This window comes from Vulpes lagopus, chromosome 1 (assembly GCF_018345385.1).
Source record: "Vulpes lagopus strain Blue_001 chromosome 1, ASM1834538v1, whole genome shotgun sequence".
NCBI lineage: Eukaryota > Metazoa > Chordata > Mammalia > Carnivora > Canidae > Vulpes > Vulpes lagopus.
Genome location: NC_054824.1, coordinates 88,011,676 through 88,029,964, shown reverse-complemented (window position 1 = coordinate 88,029,964; position 18,289 = coordinate 88,011,676). Strand labels below are relative to the sequence as shown.

Below are 18,289 nucleotides of genomic sequence, written 5' to 3'. Positions count from 1 at the left end.
CTTTTCTTCTGTTGCTGCTCACGTTATAAAGGAAGTGGTGCTGGAATATATGTGAAGAGATGTCGTGGTTTCCATAGACACTCGATGTCTCGGTTTAAATGGTTCCCAGCATTTTGCTACGATTACTGAGCACAGAGGAGATTGAGCAGCTCAGTGAGCTGGGTGTGTATTTTGTCTCTGCCTCTACAGCCACCCCATTCTATACCAGAGGTTTGTATGTGAATAGTTTGCACTTGCTGAGGGCCAAGTGGGGCCAGGAGGGAGGACCGTGAAAGGAATGGAAAAAGAAGATACAATTTCTTGAGACTCTAGTCCATGCCAGGGACTACTTCATGTATATCTGCAGTTAAATCGGTGAGGAAAGCTGAGAGGTAGCATCAAGATCTCAAAACCGGAGAGAAGCATCTCGAGAGGCAATAAATAGGTAGGGGCATTGTTTCTCTGCCTAGGAGTCAAGATTGGCTTCTGTTCTTTTCCTCTCACTCAGACCTCTCCGAATGGAGGGGAATGGAGAGATATAGTCTCTCTGGGCTGAGCTCCTGGCTTCTTTATCTCTTAGTGTCCTGCACATCAGGAAACCACCCTGGACAAGGTAGTAGCCCTGCTTCTAAGACTCCTGAGTGAGGAGGAGGTAAGGATAGTGCTAATTTATTGATGTGTTTACTCTACAACTCTTTATTACTGACACATTTATTTTACAACCCTTTATTTGGATGGCAGGGATGAAAATGCTATCTACTGCTCTCAGATTGGTCGAGGGCTCCCACAAAATGCTGTGGGAGTGCCAGGGAAAAATATATTGGCCTAAAGACACTGGCATTTTTGCCAAACCTAGAAACTTGGAGCTAAGTAGAAGAGCAACATTTGTGGGAAACAGGTATTTAAGAAGAGACACAGACACAGTCCATATATTTTGTTTCTGTCTCTTTCTTGCTGTCAACCTTGGACAAGTTCCTTATGTTTTCTGAACTTTAATTATATTGTCTGCAAAATAAGAAAATGTACCTAACATATAGGTGTTTGTGGCAAAGATTAAAGGAGCTAATGCAGGTCAAACACTTAGCACAATGCCTGGTTCATGAATCCCCAAGCGACATGGCTATTACTATTATTATCTGGTCTTCAACAGTGTTCTTTAGGTCTTGTCTCTGTTCATAGTCCTTTCCTCAGACCTTGAGCTTCTTTCTTTAAAACAAATTACTGAAATGTAATTCCTACACCATAAACTAATCAGTTTAAATTATAGACTTTAATGGTTTTTAATATGTTTCAAAATGTTCCACAATCTAATTTTAGAACATTTACATTAACCCCCAAAAGAAAACCCATATTCATTAGCAATCATTTCCTATCCCACCCCCCCCTACCCCACCCAACCCCCGGCTCCCCCCACAGCCAGTTCTAGGCAACCACCAATCTACTTTGTCTTTATAGACTTGCCTATTTGGAACATTTTATATAGATAGAATCATATAAGATGTGGTCTTTTGTGCCTGGCTTTTTTCACTTAGCATAGTATTTCCGAGGTTTGTCTGTGTTGGAGCATCCTTTCCTTTTTACAGCCAAATAATATCCCATCATACAGATATACCACATTTCATTTATCCATTCACCTGTTGGAGGACATATGGGTTGTTTCTGCTTTTTGGCTCTTACGAATAATGATGACATGAACATTTGTATGTAAGTTATATGTGAATGTATGTTTTCACTTCCTTGGGATACAGGCCTACAAGTAGAATGGCTGGAACTTATGGCAACTCTGTGTTAACCATTTGAGGAACTGCCACATTGTTTTCCCAAGTGGCATTTTACATTCCCACAAGCTCCTTGCGAGTATCCTGTCCAATATTTGTTTTTATCTGTCTTTTTCCGTAAAGCCACCCCAGGGGGTATCAAGTGGTATCATACTGTGTTATTGATGTGTTTTTTTCCTGATGATTAATTATGTTCGACATCTTTTCACCTGCTTATTGGCTATTTCTATATCTTCTCTAGAGAAATTCAGATCCTGTGACCATTTTGAATTTTAAGAGTCCTTTCACGTTCAGATCAGATGTATGATTTGCAAATATTTTCTATCATTCTGTGGGGGGTCTTTCCCTTTCTTATGGCATTATTTATAACAGGAAGTTTTACAGGCTTATTTTTAATATAACTTATGGCAGACTATATTTCAGCATTTATCTCCTACAAAAATGCTCAAGCTGGTGGACCTTCCATGGGAGAGTTGGCTTTGTATTTCACTGACAACCACGAGGCCCTCGGCATGTAAAAATCCTTGACTCTTATTGCTTCCTGCCATAGTCATTGAGCCATGTGGGCATCGTCCTTTATGTGCTCTTCTGAAAGGAGGACCACTTCTTCTAGTCAAGGCCAACCCTCAAACTGGGTTCTTAACTCAGTCCTCACTCTCTCCCACAACTTTGCTCCATCACTTCATCTCCCTCTCTTCTAGATCTTTACCATTGTCCCTCTCTATCTTCTCTCAGCATATAAACCAACTTAGCTTACTCCCTCCTATTTTAGAAAAAGCAAAACTTCTCATGATCTGACCCTCCAAATTTCCAACACTAGCCATAGTCTCTACCCTGCACTTTACTTGGATGCTCTACTGACATATTCCAAATCAACACATCTAAGATTGGATTCCCTTCCTCACTCTACATCTGCTCCACTTCCTTTATTTACATTCTTAGATAATGGCACCGTCATCTACCAAAATCACACCAGACTCTCCCTGTACCCACATTCCAGTACCAACAAATTTTCTTAAGTTATCTTGTGCTGGTAAGATATCTGTATCTATCTCTAGGCCTATGGCTATTTCTATATCTATATGTATATTACAGTCTGAACCTTATTGTCTTAAACAAATACCCTATTTTGGTTTCTTAATATCTCTCCCTAGAAATATCGTATAGACCTCTAAACGATCTTTCTGCCTCTAGTTCTGTCACCATTAAAACCCATCCTCCTTAACATACCAAGAACAACTGAAGCAAAACCTGTTACTCTTTCAGCATCTGAATGGTAGATAAGGGTTGTTAACCTTACAAGGTAATATGCGTTATTGGTTATGTGACTTTTTATAACTCTCTTGTTCTTCCGGAGCTTTCCATCTCTCATCTGTGAAATGGGAATGGAAATACTTAGTCTTAGAGTCACTGTGAAAATTGGATGAGAAATATTTGGCATTGTAGGGCACCTCTGAGTCTGCAGAGAACATTAGACTCATTTGAGAGCTAAAGAAAGGCCCGACTTAAAGTCAGGAGCTCCTTGGGGAATTCCTTTTTTTTTTCTTTTTTTTTAAGATTTTTATTTATTTATTTGAGATAGAGAGCACAAGTTGGGGTGGAGGAGGGGCGGTCAGAGGGAAAGGGAGAACCAGGCTCCCCACTGAGCAGGAAGCCTGAGGTGGAGCTCAATCCCAGGACCCTGGGGTCATGACCTGAACCGAAGGCAGTTGCTTAACTGACTGAGCTCCACAGGCATCCCTCCTTGAGGAACTCTTAAGAACAAAGACATTGTGGGGGGTTTTTTTTCTATAATATGAGATTTTGTAAAAATTAATAGAAATAATAAAGACAAAGTACCTAACAGAATGTCTCGCAAAACATGGGACAAAACATAGAAAATAAGTGACAACAAAATCCAAGCTGAAACAACTATGCTGAAAATTGATTCTTCTAAGTATTGACCATACTCTTGTTGACATCTGTTTTTTTAGGTCTGTAACAATTCTACCCAAAAGTGAGCTTTTGTTGGTGGTGGTTGGTGGTGATGGGGTTTAAATTTGTCATTCTAACGGATAGTCAGCAGGGGGATTATAAATGATCCAGGATGTATGTTTTCCAAATTCAATAGCAGTTAGCATTCCCCAGATGTTAGCTCTGCTGACCTTTGGTTTTCAGAGGTCGCCTTGGCTTCCCAGTCATGGTACTTTTCTTTTCTCACTGAGTACAGGCTGGCATCCATCCCAGTTTCTCCTTTGAGATTCAGCAGAAGACCCTGATGGAGGAGGACAATACTCAGAGGGAGGATCCCAAGCAAGAGGGAGCTGATGAGGTGCATGTCGGTAAGAACTCTCGGTGTGCATTTCATTGGTGGAGATTTTCAGTAAATATTTACCAGTGCCTACTGTCTGCCATACCTGCTGGGAATGATCTGGCATTTTCCAGTGTAAATGCAAGAAGTGCAGTAAGCACCAGAAAAATAGCCGGAGGCCAACAATCCTTGTCTAGAGCTCCAGTCATGTGCTTACTTACCTCACTGAGGACAGGTTGAGGTTTGTTTAGACCAGAGATTGAATGACAAGCAGGCCAAAGCAACTGGTGTGGAGAGGTCTTTTTCGGTGACTCAGCAGTCATTCAAAAATTAAAGGCCACACACAAAAAGGGATGAGATGGGATGCACAGGGAAAGGCATTCCATTTTTTGGGCACTCTACAAGAACAGCTGATTTTGCTACCTCCTTCCAGGAGGGCAGAGGACCCCCAGCCATTTCCAATCCACAAGGCTTGCAGTGCAGGTTGAAATCTGTAATGTATTCCCTCCGCATTCAAAACAGAAAGAATGGACTCATAAAATGCATATTTTCCTCAATATTTTTTATTATGCCTCAGATGATCAAGTCACGGTGGGCATGGGAGAAGCTATTAGGGATATGCTGGGGACGGGGTGTCAGTTAACCTCACTAGTATTTCCCCACCATGAGCTGACTATCTCTGCACTGCAAAGCCCTCTTCTATTAAGGGAGAGTGATTTCATGCCAGATTTAAATTTTAATTGACTCATTCTGCTAAGTTCTAGATATAGAAGTTAAAATAGAAAGCCTCTGTATCAGTATAGGTTCTCCACATAATCTCTCTCTACATATATACATAGATATATGGAGTGAGGGAAGAGAGAAAGATTGATGGATTGATTGATTTTACAGAATTGTCCGCTGTGGTTGGGAAGCCTAGCAAGTCTGAAATCTGTAGGGCTGGCCACAGGCTGGAAATTTAGGCAGTGTTTCTGTGTTGTAGCCTCAGGGGGAATTTCTTCTTTGGGAAACCTCAATCTTTACTCTTAAATTCTCTACTATTGGATGAAACCTAATCACATTCAGAGGGCAATTTGCTTTACTCAAAGTCTACTGATTTAAATGTTAATTATATGTTAAAAAAAAAAATCTTCATAGCAACATCTAGACTGGTGTCTGACCAAACAACTGGGCACCATAACCTAACTAAGTTGGCACAAAATTCACCATCACTGTCTTCTTACTTTACCAAGGCCAGGGATAGGATTGGGATAAGTTTTCTGCATGCAATGACTATTTTGTAATACACATGAAGCAGAAGGGCAAGAAATAGGCAGCACTGAGCAACACTCCGCCCGGAGTGAGGTGTCCCAAAGGGTCTCAAGGAATCTGTCCCACAGCTTCCCCCTGTATAAAGGATTCCATGAGCAGATCAGGACCCTCAGAAAATGTACAAATAAAATCCAACCCCCATTTGAGAAGCAGAGAAAGAAAAGTCAGTAAAAGAAAGTCAGATAAGCTTTTGATTTTTATATTGCTTATTGCATCCTCTTACCCTCAATAAACAAATTCCTTTTTTAGTTCCTCAAAAAAAAAAAAGTTTTCTGAACTGCTGTTCTTATTAAGAAAGAGATTAATGAATACGATACGTGCAAAAAGCCATAAGTAGTGTATTGTGATTGAAACTGGCCCTCCTGGGATCCCTGGGTGGCGCATCGGTTTGGCGCCTGCCTTTGGCCCAGGGCGCGATCCTGGAGACCGGGGATCAAATCCCACATCGGGCTCCCGGTGCATGGAGCCTGCTTCTCCCTCTGCCTGTGTCTCTGCCTCTCTCTTTCTCTGTCACTATCATAAAGAAAACAAAAAAAGATTAACTCTGCTTTAAAAAAAAAAAAAAAAAAAAAGAAACTGGCCCTCCTTGCAGGGAGAGGAGGGAGGAAATGGTAAGTTACTCACTGGGAAACTAACCTGAACTAAGCAAATGATTTCTTTTTTTGTTTATTTGCTTAATGCTAAACTGAAGATTCTGGATTTATTTTATCTAAAGTCTTGATCACTAAAGAATTCTTAAGCATTGCAGTGATGAGATTAGATTTTCAGTATTCAAGACCAATTCATGTGGTTATTCAACAAATATTTTATGGTGTCTCTCACGGTTAAAGTACTGTGGGAAGCACTGGGTATATAATGGTGACACACATAGAAGAGTCCCTGACTCAAAGCTGAGATTTTAGTGGGGATGTGAGAAAAGAAAAGGACAAATAAAATAATTATGAATTTTAATTAGTTTTGTTGAGACCAGAGGCTTGATTTGCAAGTTTACAATTCCAAGCTGCCTACTGGTGTCCACTGGGCCATCACATTCTTGTCATAAGTGTAAAGTTTAAATACTGAGTAATCACTCAGCAACAGCCCTATAGCCTCATCCCCTCTTCCATCAAGACACATGGGTTTTGATACTTTCTCTTCCAAAATGTGGATCTTAGCTTTCCCTTTAGACTCTTCCACCTCCTATCACCTTGGGTGAGTCTTGCCAACCACATACCCAGTGCTCCCTAGCTCCAGGAATAATGAAACTATATCTCCCCTGAGCCCTGGACTTGCTCCTGACCTTCTCTAGGGGTGAGGTTAAGAATACCAGGTGATCAATGAAGGCAAAGGGGGTTGAGAAAAGAGTACTACCGACAGATATTTAAGAGGTAAAAATGATAAGGTTTAGCAGTAGATTGGTAATAGGGGTTGGGGAAATTTTCCAAACTAGGGGTTTGAATGACTGACTATAAGGGGATGATTTATATTTAATTATGATAACAAAGAAGGAGGGTTGAGGGATGTACATGGGATAAGGGCATGATGATTTGAGCGTGTTGGATCTCCTCTGCCCAAGGGACTCCCTGTTAAGGTGTACAGTATGTGATCACCACCTTCCTTCCTATGCAACCTCAACCCTCCTCTTTCTTGTACTAAGGATTGTGACAGCTGGAATGGAAAACAAGGGGTTGATATTTCCAATAGGATCAAAGCATTCAACTATTCACAAAGTCCTAGAGAATTTAACATGAAATGCTAATAGCCCATGAGAGTTAAAACTTTCTTTTGAGAACTAATTATCAGTGAGTTATTTATTAGGGGTAATGTTACTCTCCATCCATATGGCTCCTTTAAAATTGACTGTGTAAAGAATTTTCCACCCGGATAGTCACTTTGATGAACTTCAGGAGCCAGATGGGATGAGGGACAAAACTAGCTTGTGTAATAGGAAAACAATAAACCACATTAGGGCTTGTCTTGATTGCATTGCGCATCAACGCTAAGAGACCAGAGAAATGGAGAGTTCTTAAGTGATTTCTTCCCACCAGCATTGCTGCTATTGGGGATCCCCAGACTTTATCTGGGCTTTTTTTGTAGAGTAAACAGAGAGAGAGTTACTGCTCTACCAGCAGGCTTAGGATAGGGGGAAAGAAATGTCCCCTTTAAAAGTATCCATATTTGCCTTCTTGACTAGCAAATTCATTTCAGTGTATGCAACTTTTCCCTTGTACCTTGTTGGGTTGAGAAGCCTTTATAAAACTAACTTTAATATTAACATTAAAGGTACAATGTATTCATCTACCCATGTTAAAATTCAGGAGATTCTTATGTCAACCTTATAAATGCAAGGCCAATACCTCAGGAATCAACCTCTTCAATGATAAGAGAAACTCTTTTAAATAGAGGGTTTTTTTTTTTTTTTTGGTTCCTGTTTGAGAAACAGTAAATGAATTTCAATTTCTTTAGTCATAATTGTAACTCATAGAAACTTGGTTCTCGACAATGGCCAGAAATTCAAATGAGTCTAGAGGAACTGTACTAGCCATAAACATCACCATCTGTACCTCAGAAATAAATGCTTCAAACAACTATGTAGAACTTACTGAGTATTGACACTAAGTCTCTAGCCAGCGTTGGGTTCTGTACACAAGTGTTCTTGCCAGCTCTCTTAACAATTCCCTTGAGAGAAACAATGCAATTATGCCCATATGTGAAATATTACAAAAAGGGCAAGCAAGTAGCCCCAAGCTCCTAGTGACACAACCACCTCCTCTTCACTGGAACATTAAGTCATTGAAATTCCAGTCCTACAGTTGGCCCAACAGCCAAAAGGTACCTGTTTTGTGCTTATTTCCATGAGAATCTTAAGATCTGTAACTACGGAATCATCATAACATGAGAATAAGAATGGCAGTCAGGAGTGGGGAGGAGGGATTCAGTGTCTTAACTGGGCCTGTAATGAATATTCAACTGAGCAGCCTTGATTGGATTGACAGCTTTGTTTAACATATTAGGAAATAGAATCCAATTTCTTTATTGGAGTTTTCAAACTGTGTGGCTGGAGCTCATCTTTCTCTTTCATCCTAGCCCCATATAATCAGCGTCTACTTCCTACACAGCCACCGGCTCTTCCTGTATTTGTCCAGCAAGGAGGAGCCAGTGCAAGTTTAGAGCAAGGAAATGACCTAATTAAAATGGCATTAGACATGAAATCTAAAAGTCAAAGCCTTATCCTTCCCCTCTGCTCCCCTCAAATCTGGCTTCAGCTCCCCCACTATTATCTCTCACCCCTCCATCCCATGTACCGTGAGCTCAGGCAGCCTGTGTTACTTCTCACTTCCCTAATCCACTTTGGCTTTACTGTTCCTTTGCTTTGTTAACATTATCTCTTTTGTCTAGAAGACCCCTTTCTCCTTAGGAGGGTCACATCCATTGTCTCTATGGGCAAAGTTATCCCCTCCTCTGAACTCATTTGTATCACTTTTTACCGTATGTTTTATAGTAGATTACCATGTTACACTTATAGGCTCAGGAGTAAATTCTTTATATAGAGACACATAGCAAATGATTTATTTTAGCTCCATCTTCTACTCATCTAGGCCCGTCGACTGGAACACAGTAGATGCTTAGTAAATTTGCCTTTGGGATTAACAGTCCTCGTATTCTGAATCCTGGCCCCTGCTCTGATTTGTCAGAAATCTCTAAAGCAGTGAGGTCTGTCTAGATCTGACATGTCAGTCGAAACACTTAATCCCTGTCCAACGTGGCTCAGAAGAATTATAGTATCTCTTCTCTTATCGTAACATGTCATAGCCTAGGATATCGTGAGGGAATCTGAAATCAAGGAGTGAGGTAACTGGAGAGATAGTGAAAGTCAGATGAAAGGGAACAGGAAGAGGAGTAGGAGATAAGCTGAGCTTCCTGCAGGATGGAGGAGCAGTGCTCATGGGGTACTGTTTTTTTCTGGGATGGGCAGAGAAGCTACAAAGAAACTTCAAGTCTGCCCCTCAGGAAAAGTCAACCAATCCAGACTCTTCGAATGATTAGAAAAGTGGGCCTGGCAAACACTGCTGAGATAGGTTAATCTAAAGTATACACACACACTCTCTCTCTCTCTCTCACACACACACACACACACACACACACACACACACACTCCCAGCATCCTTTTCCTGCCTGATTCCAATACAAACGCACAGGAAAGTTTGGGGGCAGGACTGACTGCAAGAGAACATCTGATGCAGAAATTAATCATTTGGAAATATATTTAGATTATTCTCCAAATTAGATAAGCCATCTTAATAGTTTGAACATAAAGCTGTGCATGGGGATAAATTCCACTTTAACTTTGGTTAATTCTTTGGTGTTAATTTGAAGAGCTAATGTGTTATGTATACTTCATATTTGAGAACACAGAATGAAATCCAAATATCCAGTAAGGTTATTCGAATAAAAATAGATCAAAGATGTGAAAGAAAAAAAAAGTAGTAGGAAGCAAAATCTTTATTTCCATATCACAATCATTTCATGACTTTGAGCTTCTTCCTGGAAACCAGGATACAAAGGGAAACATGGGTTTACATAGTTCTCCTTAACAACGATTGCAAATCCACTGTGAAAATGGATGAAATATCCTTTCTAAGGCATGAAAGAACATCAATTTTTTAAGAGAAAATTCATCCTAGCACTAAATTCTAAAATGAGTTTATGATGTGGAACTGAACTTACATAGGATAGTAAAAACAAATGCTTGATGTCATTGACAACAGTTCCATAAAAGAAGGCAAGTGTGGTTGGAAACGTCTCTTTAGGTGAGGACTTTATGCTAAGCGAATCATGCCAGACACAGAAAGAAAAAACTGCGTGATCTCTCTTATATGTGCAATCTAAAAGAGTCAATTCCCTAGAAGCAGAGAGCAGAAAGGTGATAATCAGGGGCAGGGAGGTGGAGGAAATGGGGAGATGTTGGTCAAAGCTTATGGAGTTGAAGTTAAAGTATAAATAAGTCTAAAGAGTTCATGTACAGCACGATGACCACAGTTTATAATATCGTACTCAATATTGGACAGTTGATAAGAGGATTGATTTCGGGTGTTCTTACCACCCACACAAACAAGGTGACTATGTGAGAAGATGTTTGTTAGTTTGCATGTAGCAATCTACAGTACAGAAAATAATCCTTGCACTATCTATATGTCCAACAAATCATCGTGTTGTATACCTTAAATATAGGCCATTTATATTTTTTTTAAAAAAGAAGAAGAAGCCCTCACTTTCTAACGCTCCCTGTGTGCTACCTGTCTCCTGTGGAAAGCATGGTGCCTTATAACATTCATTGATTAAAATATGAGTTGGGTGTTATTAGTCTCATTTTTCAGGAAAGAAATTTGTCCCTCAATGGAAGTAAATAACACATTCAAATAGGCTTAGCCACGGCTTAAACCCAGGTCTGTCTGATTCCAAAATCTGTGATCCTTCCACTGCACTCTACAAATAAAAACTTCTTGATTCTTTCTATTGGCATATTATTAAAAAGAACACCAGTACAAATAGTTGGTCCACAAGTAGGCCTGGGGTTGAGGATGGCCCCATGTTAATAGCTACAGACATGTTTTAGGCTATCACTGTAGAGGAAGAGAAGAACCAATTCAGGACATGGGTTAATCAAGTCCAATTGGTCTTTGTTATTGAGAGGGTATCATAGCAAAATTAATTTCAAATGGAATGATCCATAAGTAACTTATAATATCCCTTTGTGCAACATTTCTCCTTTCCCTATCTAAGGGAAGGATACAGCAAAGTAAGATCAGGTATTGCAACTACTACAGATCCTAGAGAAGGGGACAGGGGAAGAAGTTCTGCTGGGTAGTTTACAACACAACATCCTAGTGGACAAGAGGAAATGGCAGAGAGAGTGAGGTGTGGCTCTGGTCTGGGATTAAATAAAGAACTTTGTTGTAAAGAACCTAGGAAATGGAAAAAGGAAAAGGGAAGAGCTCATTTCTTTTTTTTTCTATTTTTAAAAATATCATCATAACTAAAGGAAATTCTGTGAATAATAATTATTACATAATAACAGGTGTTACATGTTGAGTGCCTTCACATTTGAAGATGCCTGGGGTCTGCATTTAACATTTAGTTTAAGCTTTGCACCCCCGGTGGACCTCTTCATCTCCAGGCCCCTGTGGCATTATGCAAGCTATGGAAAACCACAACAATGCAGCAGGAGTGAGAAGCCTTGCTAGCTTTAGTTACTTTAAAAAGTCACATTGAACGAATCCCCTTTGAGCCCCTTCCGAGTATTAAGTATCCAGCCTTAGAGTATGGTTCTTAGAAATATGAATAAAATGATCCCTCTAGCTGTTAAGGAGCTTGGCTATATAGTAAAAGAGACCAAAATGTCAACAAATAAAACAAGGCAGTGACAGGAGGCCAATGAGGATCTTTTTTTTTTTTTTTTTGTCCTGTGATTATGAGTTAATCTTTATACAGAAACTTCCCCTGATAATATCATTCCTACTTTAAAGAAAAGGTGGAGGGGAGTATTTAAGAGCATGGACTCTGAAACCATCCTGCCTGTGTTAAAATTCTGATTCTAACAAGTTATTAGCTGAGTAACCATTAACTCCTCTGTGCCTCATTTTTTCAGTCATAAAATGGGAGTAATAATAGTACTTACCTCATGGGGTTGTTAGTAATAATAGTACTTACCTGGTAGGTCTGCTACAGGATTAAACTAACACTTTAATGTATTTGGAAGAGTGCTTGGTATATACAGCAATTATTGGTCTGAATGAATGTCAGCTATAGTTTCGCAGATATGCATGTTGTTAACTTAATCACGGTCATTCTAGGGGTGCTGTGTCATTCTAGGTGTGCGGTGTTAGGAGACATACTCTTCAGACCCTTTGGGGGAGAACAACTTTCTCTGAAATGTGTCTGGTCAAATGGCATTGTTCTGGGCAGGGACATGTTTGCAGCTACAGCACTCTGGGTCAGAGCTATCATTCATACTACTTGCCAGCCATCATTCCAGGGGCATCGGGATATATCACTGGCGAGAAAAGACAAAAGTCCCTGCCTGCACAGAATTTAAAATTTACATGCTAGCAAGGAGAGTAAGACAATACATATAATTTTAAAAGTACATTGTATAATATCATAGAAGGTAAAAACTCTGTCAATAAAATAATAAAGAAAGCTAAGAGGTATGAAGCATGTTTAATTTTAAATAGAGTTGTCAGGGCAGGTCTGAGGAACATGGTGACATTCAAGCAGGGTCTTGAAAAGTGAGGGAGCATGATACTTGGGGGAGAGGACGAATCCAGGCAGAGACACCGGCTAGCATAAAGATCCTGAGAGGGAAGCATGTCTGTCTAGGAATCCAGTTCAGCAATATTGAGGAGGCCACTGTGGCAGGAGCTAAGTGCATGAGGGAAGGACGAGCTGAGGTCAGAGAATGGCAGATCATGTATTATCCTTCTGGGTTATTCTATGAACTTTGGCTTCTGTTCTGATTGAGACGGGGACCACTGCAGGATTTTGAGGAGAGGAGTGTGATGAGCTGCCTTAATGTTCAAACGGATTGCTCTGGCTGCTGTGTTGAGAAGGGCCCATTGGGGGGCAAAAGTAGAAACAGGACAAGGGTAATCAGAGTGAAGAGATGCTGGTGGATTAGACTTGGGTATTGATTAACAGTGCAGGTGGTAAGTAGTTGAATTTTGGACTTATTTTGAAAGCAGAGCTAAAAGGACTTCCTGATGGATTGGATTTGAAATGCAAGAGAAATAGAAAAGTCAAGGATGACACCAAGGTTTTAGGCCTGATATGAGTCAGACTTCAGTTGGGACAAAGTGGTTGGGGGACGGAGGGAGGACTCTCAGGATTTCAAGGTTGGAAATGTTAAGTAGGAGGAGCGCTGTAGGCATCCAATGGGCAGTTGCCTGAAGCCTGCAGGGGAAATGGCCCAGCTGGAGGTAAGATTTGGGAGTCATCACCACATAGGTGGTAGTTAGTGCCATGAAACATGATGAGATCACCAAGGGAGTGAGTGTGGACAGACAAGAGAACCAAAGTCCACTGCTCAGAGATTGGGAGAGGAGAAGGGACCAGCAAAAGAGACTGACAAGGAGCAGCGGATGGGTTAGGAACACAACTACGAAAATATGGTTTTGTGGAAGTCAAATAAAATCGTTTCCAGGAGGAGAAAATGATGAGCTGTTAAATGCTGTTGATAGTTCAAAGTGAAGTCAAGACTGTAAAACCTTTTGATTTAGGAGTTTGATCTGGATAAGAAGAGTTCCAGAGACATGGTGGAAGCAAAAGCAAAAGCCAGACTGGAGTAAATGGGAGGACAGAAGAACCTGGAGACAGCTTTTTTTTTTTTTTTTTTTTTTTTAACAAGTCTTTAAAGACCTGTAGCCAAGCAGGAAAAAAAAAAAAAAAAGGAGCAAGTGGCTGGTAGGGGAAGTGGATTCAAGAGGGAGTTCTTTGTTTTTAAGATGGGGCAAATAACATGATTTTAATGTTGATGGAGATGATCCAGTAAAGGGAGAAAATTGATGTGGGGAGAAGAGAGATCTGCTGGAGCACTTAACTGTTGGATTGGCCCCTGTATGTTTCTGTGGGGCAAAGAGCCAGGAGAAGAAAGAAAAAAAAAGTTCTATAAAACACCAGGCAGTTCATAGATGAGCCTCTCCTTGAAATTAGAAACCAGGCTCCTAACCTGCACAAATAAAAAGTGCATTAAATAAGCCGTTTGTTGAATGACTACTAGGGCCACTTACGGTGTCAGGTACTTTGCATACATTATCCCCAAATTCATTAAAACGGGCTTCCAACATCAGCACCATTCCTACTACACTGGGAGATGAAGAAATTGTTACGGGGAGCTAACCCAAGTTCCCCAAAGCCGCACTGAGCCTATACCGTAAAGAGTTCGCCGTTCAGGGCGCTCGCTTCCTTGCTGCCGCGGGGTCCTTGAAGGCTGAGGGCCTTGGTCCTTGCCACCCCAGGGTCGGGCTCGGCACTTGGCAGAGGTTCGCGTTCCCAGGTGCCCTGGGTCCCCCGCGCTGCCCCCTCCGAAGCACCGAGTGGAGGACGCTCACACCAGCCCTGTTTCCATTGGCTGCAGCGACTCAGAAAATCGCGTTGGAAAATAAAAGAAACTTTCAAAAGGAAATCAGAGTAAGGTAGTCCCTTCGCTGAGGCCGTGCCCCATGGTTTGGCAAAGCTGCTTTTCTGACGCATCGGGTACCTGCCCCCGGGCGCACTGTCGGGAGCAGGTGAGGTGTGGTCCCCTGGAGTTCCCCAGGGGACACGGGGAGGAGATCATCACCGGAGGACGTGCACCCTCCCGCCCCTCTTCCAGCTCGTAAAACCCAACCCAACCCGACCTAACCCAACCCACCCACCCCAACTTAACCCATCCCAACCCACCCCAACCCAACCCAACCCAACCCAACCCAACCCACCCCAACCCACCCACTCCAACCCAACCCACCCCAACCGAACCCAACCCACCCACCCACCCCAACCGAACCCACCCCAACCCACCCATCCCAACCCACCCCAACCAATCCACTCCAACCCAACCTAACCCAACCCAACGCACCCCAACCTACCCCAACCGACCCACTCCAACCCAACCCAACCCACCCAACCCAACCCACCCCAACCTACCCCAACCCACCCACCCACCCCAACCCAACCCACCCAACCCAACCCACCCCAACCCACCCACTCCAACCCACCCCAACCCACCCACTCCAACCCAACCCAACCCACCCCAACCCACCCACTCCAACCGAACCCAACCCACCCCAACCCACCCACTCCAACCCAACCCAACCCACCCCAACCCACCCACTCCAACCCAACCCACCCCAACCTACCCCAACCCAACCCAACCCAGTCTCTAGCGGGCGGCTGTGAAGGCGGCTTGGAGACCCGGCGCGGGGCGATGGGGCGAGCGGCGGGGCTCGTCCCGAGGCCGTAGAGCCCCGACTGCCCGGGCCCGCGAGCTGCGCGGCTCCCCGCCTCCCGGCCCCCATCCCCGGGCGCCCTCCGCGGTGCTCGCGCAGGGGCCGGGGCCGGGGCCGGGGCCGGGGCGCGCGGAGCGCACCACCGCAGCCCGAGGGGGGCCGCACGGCGAGGCGCGGCGCACGGAGCGCAGCCTCGGGCCGGGGCCCCCGGGACCCCGCCGCGCCGCCCGCGCCAGGTGAGCAGGGGGCGGGGCCGGCGGCGGCGGGGCCCGCGCGGCCTCGGGGCGTCGGGGCGGCTCCCCCGGGCGCCGCCTCCCCCCTCCGGCCCAGTTGGTCGCCGCCGGTTGCGCGGCGGAGGGCTGGGGGCGGGCGGAGAGGAGGCAGCGGCCGCCCGGGCCCAGGAGGGGCGCGCTGCCCGCGCTCGGCGAGTGCGGAGGGGCCGGCCGGCTGCGGCGGGGGCCGGGGCCGGGGCCGGGGCCGGGGTCGGGCCCGGGGGCGGGGGCGGGGGCCGGGGCCGGGGGACAGCGCGGCGGGAGGAGCGATGAGACGGTGAGTGGGTGCCGGGGTGCGCGGGGCTGCTTCGCCTCCCTCGCAGGCTCTGGGGACAAAAGCCCGGGCTGGGGCTAGCGGAACCCCGGCGGAGCAGCCTTGGGGGGGGTGCTGAGCCCGGAGGGTGGCCGGGCCCCGCTGGGGAGGCGCCGGGGAGCGGGGCCGGCTGGCGGAGGCGCCCCGAGCGGTTGCGGGGAGCGGGCGGGATCTGGGGCGCCCGGAGGCAACTTCTGCGCGGAACTCCAGGATGACGGGGGGGTCGGGAGCTTCGGGGCAGAGCGGCCTTGTCGTGGTGGGTGGAGGAGAGAGCAGGGCTGCTGCTGGACGGAGCGGGGCGCGGGTCCAGAGAAGACCCCCCCCCGTATCCGGGAGCTGCGCCTCCGAGGCCCCCGTTTCGAGAGCGGGGCTTGCAAGCCTGAACCGCGCAGGACCCCAGACTGCGATTTGGCTTCGGATCCCCCCGAAAGCGAGCGCCCGGGAGGTCCCCGCACCCCTGGGGAGAGCGGCCGCAGGCGTCGGCGACAGTCCCGAGCCCCCGTCTCACCGCGTCCCGCGGGGGCAGCGCGGCTGCCGGGCGCGCGGCTGCTCCGTCCCCGCTGCTGCAAGCGCCGGGACCGGCTAACTCCCGCCACCGCCAGGACGTTAAAAGGCTCACAGGCTGTCCCCTTGCAGGGTCGAGCTGCCCCACCTGAAGTCGAGCCTGCTTCCAGAGCCTGCCCTGGAGTAAAAGGGTCAGAAGAGGGAACTGCGCCCGCAGCCTTGTAGGTCGGTGGCCTTGCCCGGGGCCCGGGGCTGGAACCGCTCTCCTGGGGCCCTGCCCTGATCCCTAGAAGCCTCCCTCGCGCGGCTCAAGGAGCTCCGGGAGCTCTAGGAGGCGCAGGGACGCCCTGCCCAGCGCGGCCAGCAGTGGAAGGAACTAGCAGGAGGGGCGCGCGCAGGTGGATTTTCTTTCAGTTCAGGGAATTGTCCGCCGCGTGACCCTTCGCTCTACGAACGTGTCCGTTGCAGGTATTTATTTTCAAGTTTTGGAGTGCAACTCTGAGCTTCCCAGTTTGGCTTCATTCAGGCCTTGATTCCGACATAACCCGAATGTCAGCTGGGAGAGATCTAAATGAAGTTCAGTTTCAGAGGGTTAAACTTTGCCCTGAGAGCACTTGAATTCTTGCTTCCCGGTAGGGTAGCAACAGAGTAGTTGGATTTGGGGATAAATAAACCTCTAGAGTTGCCCACTATTTTAACAGAATGGCTAGATCCCTGGAGCCGTGGCCCTCAATTGTGTAAATATTTGTTTGAATAAAGAGCTGAGGTCTTTGAAAAGTAACAGTTGTGTCTATTCACGATTCCCTTTTCCTATCCTGGTCTTGGTTCTTTAAACGTGCTTCTTTTTCACCTTACAGTCTTAATGTGGAAAAACGTAAACATCGTGTGTGCTTAAGAAACTCGGTGAAGACCTTATAATGCTTATAGTTGGCTTTTTTCCTTAAAAGCCAGGGAGAGTTGAGTTTTTTTGCATTTAGTTGATTGGTGTAGCCTTCACCTCCTGAGACCCAGAGGTTTGCAAATCTCAGCCTTTCTCGCCAATGGGAAAATGAGATGTTTGGGTAAGAGTAGTAATCATCTCAGTTAGTTTGCAGGCTTCCTTCTGTTTCTCGCAGCTGGCAGCTGCTGTTCCTCTGGGCTGGGGACTGACTGTGGGGGGTGTCTCTTGGATCCCTGTGAAGTGGTGGAGGGGAAGATGCTTGGGAAATTGAGCTAAGAGTTTGCAAACTCCTGTCTTAGAGAATCTAGACCAAAGCCAGAACTCATTAGGAACCTTTTCAGAAACATCTTATTTACTGGCTTTTGCATAAGAGAGGAAAGAAAAAGCCAAAGTGATTAAACCAACTACTGGTTTTTCTTATTCTCTTCAAAGCCCTGTTTTGAAGTCTGTAAGTAAGAGTGTCCTGAAGAAGGTACTGTGAAAACCATGCTTCCTTTGGGATACTTTTAAAAAAGAGCAGATGAGGTTATGGCTTTGTGTGCTAACTCTCAACCCTTAGCAGGGAGGCCTGCTATGAGCCATTTGTAAAGGAGGTGCTTTGTACTTCTTCCAAGTGGAATACATGTGCTTTATAAATCTGTTAGGTCTCGGTGTACTTTACTTATTAACAATGTAAATACCACCCATTTGAAACAAAAACAACTTTTAAGTGATGTGCATTATTTTAAAGCCCTGATATCCATTATATCAGGATTCTCAAGTGGTTCTCAGTTGAGGGTAGGGGGAGATTTTTGCCCACCCCAGGGGAAATTGGTCAGAGTATGGACACATCTTTGGCTCTTCCAACTGGAGATAGGGAACAGCTCCACCTGCTAACTGGGGCTGGCAGCTGGTGGGCAGAGGCCTCAACTGAGGTGTAATATGCTACAATACACAGAAC

At 45.1% G+C, this 18,289-nt stretch overlaps 1 protein-coding gene across 22 annotated transcripts in view; it reads left to right on the top strand.

The window, feature by feature from the left end:
• Window positions 1–18,289, top strand: part of PHLDB2 (pleckstrin homology like domain family B member 2) — a 219,383-nt gene that overhangs the window by 99,894 nt on the left and 101,200 nt on the right. For 19 of the 22 annotated variants that reach the window (XM_041727040.1, XM_041726996.1, XM_041727075.1 and 16 more), the window contains exon 2: window positions 3,967–4,078. In XM_041727040.1, the coding sequence (XP_041582974.1) occupies window positions 4,015–4,078 (64 nt within the window). In that variant the 5' untranslated portion in view covers window positions 3,967–4,014. Of the gene's footprint in view, window positions 1–3,966; window positions 4,079–15,682; window positions 15,870–16,541; window positions 16,635–16,664; window positions 16,878–18,289 lie in introns of those variants that run through there. The other 3 variants (XM_041726980.1, XM_041726970.1, XM_041726989.1) reach the window with 3 other exon arrangements.